Source organism: Desmodus rotundus, chromosome X (genome assembly GCF_022682495.2).
Source record: "Desmodus rotundus isolate HL8 chromosome X, HLdesRot8A.1, whole genome shotgun sequence".
NCBI classification, from domain to species: Eukaryota; Metazoa; Chordata; class Mammalia; order Chiroptera; family Phyllostomidae; genus Desmodus; species Desmodus rotundus.
In genome coordinates, this window is record NC_071400.1 from 13,169,419 (window position 1) to 13,176,687 (window position 7,269).

Below are 7,269 nucleotides of genomic sequence, written 5' to 3' on the forward strand. Positions count from 1 at the left end.
CCCACAGGCAACAAGGATTAAGGGGCAGAATTTCCCTGGCAATGTTCAGGAAGGAACTCAAAGGCTCAGGAAAGGAGGAACAGTGTATGTGTCCAGATTTATGTCTTTTGTCCTAGTATAATTAATAATGGTGCCCCCGTTCACTCTCAAGTGTCCCAGTTTAGGACGGTGTGCTACCCACTCAGACACCCTTTACCTATGCCACCCTGGAGGCCCCAGAAGACACTCCCTTCGCCAAAGCTTTAAGAAATGCCTTGGTGAGGAGAGCACCAGAATCCCTATACAGCCCTGTGGTACCTTTCCTCTGCAGCCTAGAGATGCCACTGGGGAATACTGGGATTCAACTAGCTTCCCTGATCTCAATGAGAATAATGGAAGTCAGGTGAGAGTGGTAGAGGCCAGGGCTAGCACTTAACCATTAAAAGACACTCCTTTCTTTTTTTTTTTTTTTCCATAGTGCTTGGTATTTATTGAAAAGAACTCAAGTGCGTTTTCCAGATAGTATTGAGAAGCTGGGCTGAATGCCTGTTTTTGTTTACTTTGTTTTTAGTAGTTTTGTCCAAATGCACACATCTGTGGGACTTCTGCAATTGTTAAACAAAAAATGACAACTATGTAAAACTGGTGCACAGTAGAAAAGAATGTCGACAATTTGGCTGCCAGGAGCGCTAGGCCCCTGCAGCTATGTGGTGGGGGAGGGGGGACTCTGGGAATAGGTATGAAACTAACCAGGTTGAAAGACTGGCCCCTTCAGGGGTTGGTGAGATGTCCATATCAATGTCCAAGGAGGTGCAGCCAACGCGGGAATCTTCTAGGTTGGTCCCCATCTCCGAAGGCGGTGGTGGTCCGTTGCTGGAATGTAGTGGACGGTGGTGTAGAGGCAGCGCAAGTCTCTGGGCAGATGTAGGCCTGGCAGTTGGCAGGGCTGCGCACTGTCTGACCAGCTGGGGCTCAAGACACAGTCCAGAGTAGCAGGGGTGCGTCCTGGGGCTGGTCAGACTGGATGGCAGCGAGCTTCAGAGATAACTCCTGGCCCCAGCAGCAGGTAACTGGAGCACAATTCTTGGAACAAAGACAAGCACTACGTGAAATGAAGGTAAAGAATCGGAGGGCAGAGGCAGGAAAGAAGGCCGGGGGGCTAGGAGAAGCACAGAGCTGTGGGAGGGGCGGAGCAGGATGGGGGCTCGGGTGGCCGCGTGCAGGGCCCACCCCCCTAGGCCCGAGGGTCTCCCGGCCTAGTAACCATATTCTTCCTCCTCTTCGTCTTCTTCTTCGTCATCCCAGCCAAAGCACTGTTTCAGCTCTTCGAGGAAGGCCCGGTAATCACTCAGGATGGGGCTATCCATCTCGATGTAGGGCACCACCCACTCCTCAGCTTCCCCGGTGAGCAGGCTGATTAGGAATGCCACTTTCATGGCGTCGTTGCAGAACCGGTTCTCGTTGACAAGCATGTAAGACGTGGTCTGCACGATAAACTCGGGGAGACGGGAGCTCTCGCCGTTAAACGTCTCGGGGAAAGGCACCGGGCAGCTCGGCGGACGTACCTGGCGCAGCAGGGTGGCCCTCTCGCACACCAGCAGGCGCAGCTGTTCCATGAGCTGGCTGTTCTCGATGCTCAGAGCGCGGTGCCGCACCAGGAGAGCGTGCAGCAGCAGCACCAGCTCGTCCACCATGGCGAACAGCTTGGAAAGGTCGGGCTCCGTTCTGCTAGGTTCGGCTAATGTGCGCACAGAGGCCACGCAGGACGTGCGTGTCCCCGGAGGCGCCGATGGCAGGAGAAGAAAACCTCACACACAGAGGTCCGAGCAGCTATGAAGAGTTCAGCCCACAAAGCCGCTTTTTAGGACGGCGCACCGGCGCGTCCCCGGGACGGGTGGGCGGAGACCGGGAGGGAGCGAATCCTAAGGAGACTCCGGCGCAGCGTGGGGCGGGGCCAGACTGGGCGGGTCGTGCTGCGAAGGTTTGACCGAGGAGGGCGTGGTCAGGGCGTGACCCTGGGCTCCAGGTTTCCAGACCAGGTGTTCTTAGGCGCGGCGAATAAGGAAGCTGGGGACTGCGCCCGAGCCCTGGATAGGGGACGGCCATTTGCCAGGACTCAGCGAGCGCTAAGACCCATCTCTCAGAGAGAGGGCCAACCTTCCCCAGTTTAAAGGATTAACTACCCTTCCACCCAGCCGACTCACACAATGCAGTGCTCCTTGGTGGGCAAGTGGCCACCACATTCCGGTTGTGTGCTGTTTGTTAACACATTTTCTTGCTTATTTAAATCTCACCCAGGGAGCTATTAGCACTGCTGGCCGCAACAGCCGTAGACACACATTGTTTCAGAGTAATGAGAGACCCCCAGGGGTCCTGTCTTTCAGACAAAACAAAATATTTAAACAGGGATTTTCTTTAGTCGGGAAGTAGTATTGTATATCCCTATCCTTTTTTTATTTTTATTTTTCTAACTAGGGAAGTATAAAAAGTTCTGCAAAATCACCCAATAACCATTTGCAGCCATCCTTCCTATTTTTGACTATTTCGTGTCCTAATATTAGTGTCCCTTGGCCACTGGGTGTTATTTTTGCTTAACAATGAAGACTTGTGTTTTTAAACGGTTTGGTTTTTCTACTTTGAATGTCATTATTCAAAGAGTTGTTGACAACTGAGTTGTGTCCAAGCCCTTACAGCCAACTGTTGGCTCTGCTTTTAAAATCTATCCCCAAGTTAATCGCTTTTTTGTCACTTCTGCCACTGCCAACCACCCAGATCTCAGCCTTCTTTTCAACCCGGATTGCTACAACTAATCTCGTAGCCTTCCTGTAGTGTATATAGTCTCCACGGACTAGGCACAGGAATTCTTTAGGACAAAAGTTAGATCTCTTCATTCCCCTGAGCCAAACCCTCCAACATTTTTTTCCCTTCTCACTCACAATAAAAAGCAAAGTCTTGGTCATGGCCCAGAGGCCCTGCCTCACTTTCTAAGCTTCTTCCCATTCCCTGCTCTGCTGTAATGAATCCCAACGTCCACTTTGTTGATTCTCACACACAAGTGGCTCTGATCTCAGGATCTTTGCACTTTCTATTGTTTCTGCCTAGCAAAGACTCCCCCAGTTACCTGCCTGACCCCAGCTCCCACCGTTTTTGGAGAGGACTTGCCTGACAACCTCATCTCTCAGAGCACCCCGCTTTCTGCAGTAATTCAGAACCCCTCACGATGCTTCATTTCTTTACATAGCATTTGTCATACCAGCGCACATCATATCATATAGAACTTTGTCAGTCTGACTCCCGTTTACAATGTAAATCTATGTGGGACAGAGATTCTGCTTGGTTTGCTGCTCTATTCCCAATGCCTGGAAAAGTGCCTGGCCTACAGTAAGAAGCTCCATAAATTTTTGGTGGATGAAAGAATCTCTGGGTGCAGACATTGAAATAAAAGTTAGAAATGGTGGCTGCACAAAGTGTCCAGAAATACTCTTCAAATTGTCCAGAATGTTCTACCTCTGATCATACATTAGTCCCCATTGTAAAATGATGACTGATGTAATAAAAATGGCTAAATAATTGTTTTCAAAAATACCCTCTTCAGTCCTTTGCAACAGAATTGAATGGGCATCCATGGAAGTGAGAGACTGAGAGATAGGAGAGAAACAGGGCCAAGGTCCAAGCAGGGACAGGAGGAGGGAATCGCACTGCTGAGAGGGTCGGCAGGGGAAAGAGCAGGTAGGACGTCACATTAGCCCCTGGACTCTCCTGTGATATGAGTTCCCCCACTGGATGAGAAGACCCTTGAGGCTAAACAGGGACTCTCTCAGTTACCCCTTTATCTTCAGCATGTGAAAGTGTTTCCTAGGTGCTACGTAAATGCTCAGTGGATGGAATGAAGGGACAGGAAATGTCAGAGGTAGGTTTCTGGCCATCCTGCTCATTCACAGCTCAGGGTGGAGGGTGGATCTGCCTGGTGTATCAGTGCATGTCCAGCTCCACCATGCATGTCCAGACCCTACTACAGGAAGAAATGCCCAGGGTTCTACTCCCAGGGACACACATCCCATGACAGACACTGGGTCTAGCGACTGACATGAAGTACCTTCTTGACTCTGGATAAGGACCATGTACAAGGATGGGTCATCTAGGAACCTGAGACCCAGAAGTGAAAGACTTGCCTAAACGCAGGAGGGGAGCAGTAAGCGGGTGCTGCGGTACCACAGACACGGCTCCTCTGACTCTGATGCACAGGCCCTTCCAGTTAACAAGTATTATGCACTGGACTTCTGTGAACGAGAACCGTCTGGTGGGAACCCAGAGATGATTAGGGCAATCCTGCCCCAGCCTTCTTCCTACAACCCCAGACAGAGGAAGCCACGCAGTCCTCCCCAGGAAGCAACCACTAGTATCACCTCACAGGGGGCTCTGAGTTCCTGGAAAACAAGAACTGTCATGGCCAGAACTGTGCACAGAGCCAAGCAGTGACTTTGGGAGGTGTTTCCCAACTTGGAGGAAGGGAGGAGAGACAGGCAGTCCCTCATAGACCCTCAGGGGAGCAGTTGAGAATAAGTGAGTGGTATAAATAGACAGAATGTATAGAAATATAATGTTCATGTTAGCCAGCTTCCCAGTACCCAACAATGCTCTCCCACCAGAGCTACTGCCTGCCAGCCATTCTTTCTCCATTCACCCTGCTTAGAGCTGCAAATTGCTTTAGTCACTTCCCTTTCTCCTCTGAAGTGACCTTTGAATGTTCCTTTACACTGGGATGAAGATGCCGGGGGGCAGAGGCAAAGCAGGCCAGGTGACTTATCTTAGGCTCAGAAACTTTATCAGGACAGCTGTGGCTCAGAACATCCTGAGGGTGGTTTGGACTCCACTATTTTGCAAGAAAGGTACAAAGGGTCGAGGCTGAGATAAATCCTCCCTTATCACTTCCACCACCTTCCATGCTCAAACCCTGCCCTGGTGTTCACCTGGAAACCAGACTGTAAAATTACCTTAAAATAAACGCGAAAACATCTCTTGATTCTTTAGCTTCCTGAGCAATGTGAACAGGTAGGGTAAACCAATCTGATACTTGAATATGCAGCCAGGAGCAGAAAGTAGCTTTGGAGGGGATATTTGTGACAGGATCAAATGGATGCCACCAAGATCCAGGCCTCTGCCCACAAGCCCCTCCCCTTCCTTCTGCTTACCAGATACACCGGGATCTACTTTTAATAATAACCACATCTAGAGGGCTGTGGAGACCTCTAGCCTAGAGAGAGGAATGAGTAGGTACAGCTTTCTCCCTCCTATCTTCACCCTCTCCAACTTACCAAAGTGACCTGAAATATTTTTACATGTTTAAGTGCTAAGTTACTGTATTCTTATGGTTAAAATAAATTTGCCCTGGAGTTGGCGCTGCAGCTGTGAGGCCAGCACAGAGCAGAGTGGCCCCCAGAGATGCCAGACATTGAGGTCTAAGGAGCTGCCAGCGGTGCAAATGGGCCAGGGGCCACTTACACTTGAGAAGGACTACACAACAGCACGAGGTGGAAGTCCAGGGCAATCGTAGGAGGACAGGCTCCCTGAGCAAACACGAGTGTCAGCTGTACCGGAGGTGATCTCAGCAGCAGCAAATACCTGGCAGAAATGAGGCAGGCTTTCTTAGCTGAGACACCAAAAGGTGGTTAAAGAAGTTGGGACATCCCAGGTAGCTGAATCCAAGTGGAAAAACCAGGCTCTACGTACTGTTTGAAGTTTCTGCCCCAGCTTGCACTGTTCGTAGCAGAACGTGCATCATACCTTTATCTGTAGCCTTCCCTTCAGTTTTAAGGATCTTGGAACTTTACTGTGAACACTGGGTGTGGCGTCACAGCCATGATGTCTGTGGGAAAGAGCAGCAAGATGCTGCAGCACATCAACTATAGCAGCGGTCCCCAACCTTTTTGGCACCAGGGACCAGTTTGGTGGAAGACAATTTTCCCATGGACCAGTGGCAGGGGGAATGGTTTTATAGCCTGCCATCAGATGCAGCTTATTGTCACTGGCCACTCACTGATAGGGTTTTGATATGAGCCTGCAAGCAGTTGATTTATGATGGTCTCTGTGCAGTCAAACCCCTGTGCCAATGATAACCTGTACTTGCAGCCGCTCCCCAGCGCTAGCATCACCGCCTCAGCTCCACCTCAGATGGTTAGGCATTAGATTCCCATAAGGAGCATGCAACCTAGGTCCCTCGCATGCACAGTTCACAGTAGGGTTCCTGCTCCAATGAGAATCTAATGCCTCCACTGATCTGAAGGGAAGCGGAGCTCAGGCGGTAATGTGAGCAATGGGGGCAGCTGTAAATACAGATGAAGCTTCGCTTGCTCACCTGCTGCTCACCTCCTCCTGTGTTGCTCATTTCCTAACAGCCCCTGGCCTGGGGACCCCTGAACTATAGAATGAGGTGCATCCTGCAAGATGGGCACCTTTCAGGCTTCGGACAAGCATGTGAACTTGATCCTCTGTGATTATGATGAGTTCAGGAAGATCAAGCCAAAAATGTGAAGAAGCCAGAGCATGAAGAGAAGCAGGTTTTGGGTCTGGTATTGCTGCAGGGGGAGAACTATATTTCCATGGGGGTGGAGGGACCTCCCCCCAAAGATACTAGAATTGCTTGTGTACCACTTGCGGGAGCTGCAGGAGGCCTTGGGGTTGGCAGGGCCACTGGCAGAGCAGCACAAGTGGTGTTCCAATTCCATGGGCTCCTGCAGGATTAGCAGGCCATGTCTGAGGGGTTGCGGTGCCCTCCCAGCAGGTAATGACTGCACAGGGACAAGGCACTGTCACAGCTGCCACCATGGCAGCCACTGCCAGCATAATTGGAGCCTCAACTCGGCACCCACCAGGTCAGGGGACTCCTCCCACCCCTGTGGGGTGGGCAAATCCCCTCCAGGCATAATGGCTCCTCCACCTGGCACGAGAGCACCCATGGGACCACCAGTGGGGTTTCCCCCTCCTTTAGGGGCACCGAGAGGTATCCCTCCTCCAGGAATGAGATCCCCACCACCAAGAATCAGAGTTCTACCTCCCCTAGGAATGCATCCACCAAGACCATAGGATACTATCTGTCCTTAGTCACTCTTTTCCTGCAGAGTGTCTTGTGAAACTGTGCAGAATGTGAGCCTTCTTTGCTGCATTAATATTTGCTAATAAATGCATAGAGCAACTAAACCTTGAAAAAAAAAGAAATTAGCCATGGCTGGGTGGTTCAGTTGGTTGAAGTCTCATCCCATATGCTGAAAGGTTGCAAGTTTGATACCCATC

General features: G+C 50.7%; 1 protein-coding gene and 1 pseudogene across 1 annotated transcript; one reads left to right on the forward strand and one right to left on the reverse strand.

The window, feature by feature from the left end:
- Nucleotides 1–425: 425 nt before the first annotated feature.
- Nucleotides 426–1,853, reverse strand: LDOC1 (LDOC1 regulator of NFKB signaling). Its single transcript, XM_024555275.4, has one exon. The coding sequence runs from the start codon at nucleotides 1,671–1,673 to the stop codon at nucleotides 1,236–1,238; it is 438 nt and encodes a 145-aa protein (XP_024411043.1). The 5' UTR covers nucleotides 1,674–1,853; the 3' UTR covers nucleotides 426–1,235.
- A 3,988-nt stretch (nucleotides 1,854–5,841) lies between these two features.
- LOC112300076 (small nuclear ribonucleoprotein-associated protein N-like) lies at nucleotides 5,842–7,062 on the forward strand (annotated as a pseudogene).
- The last annotated feature ends 207 nt before the right edge of the window (nucleotides 7,063–7,269 follow it).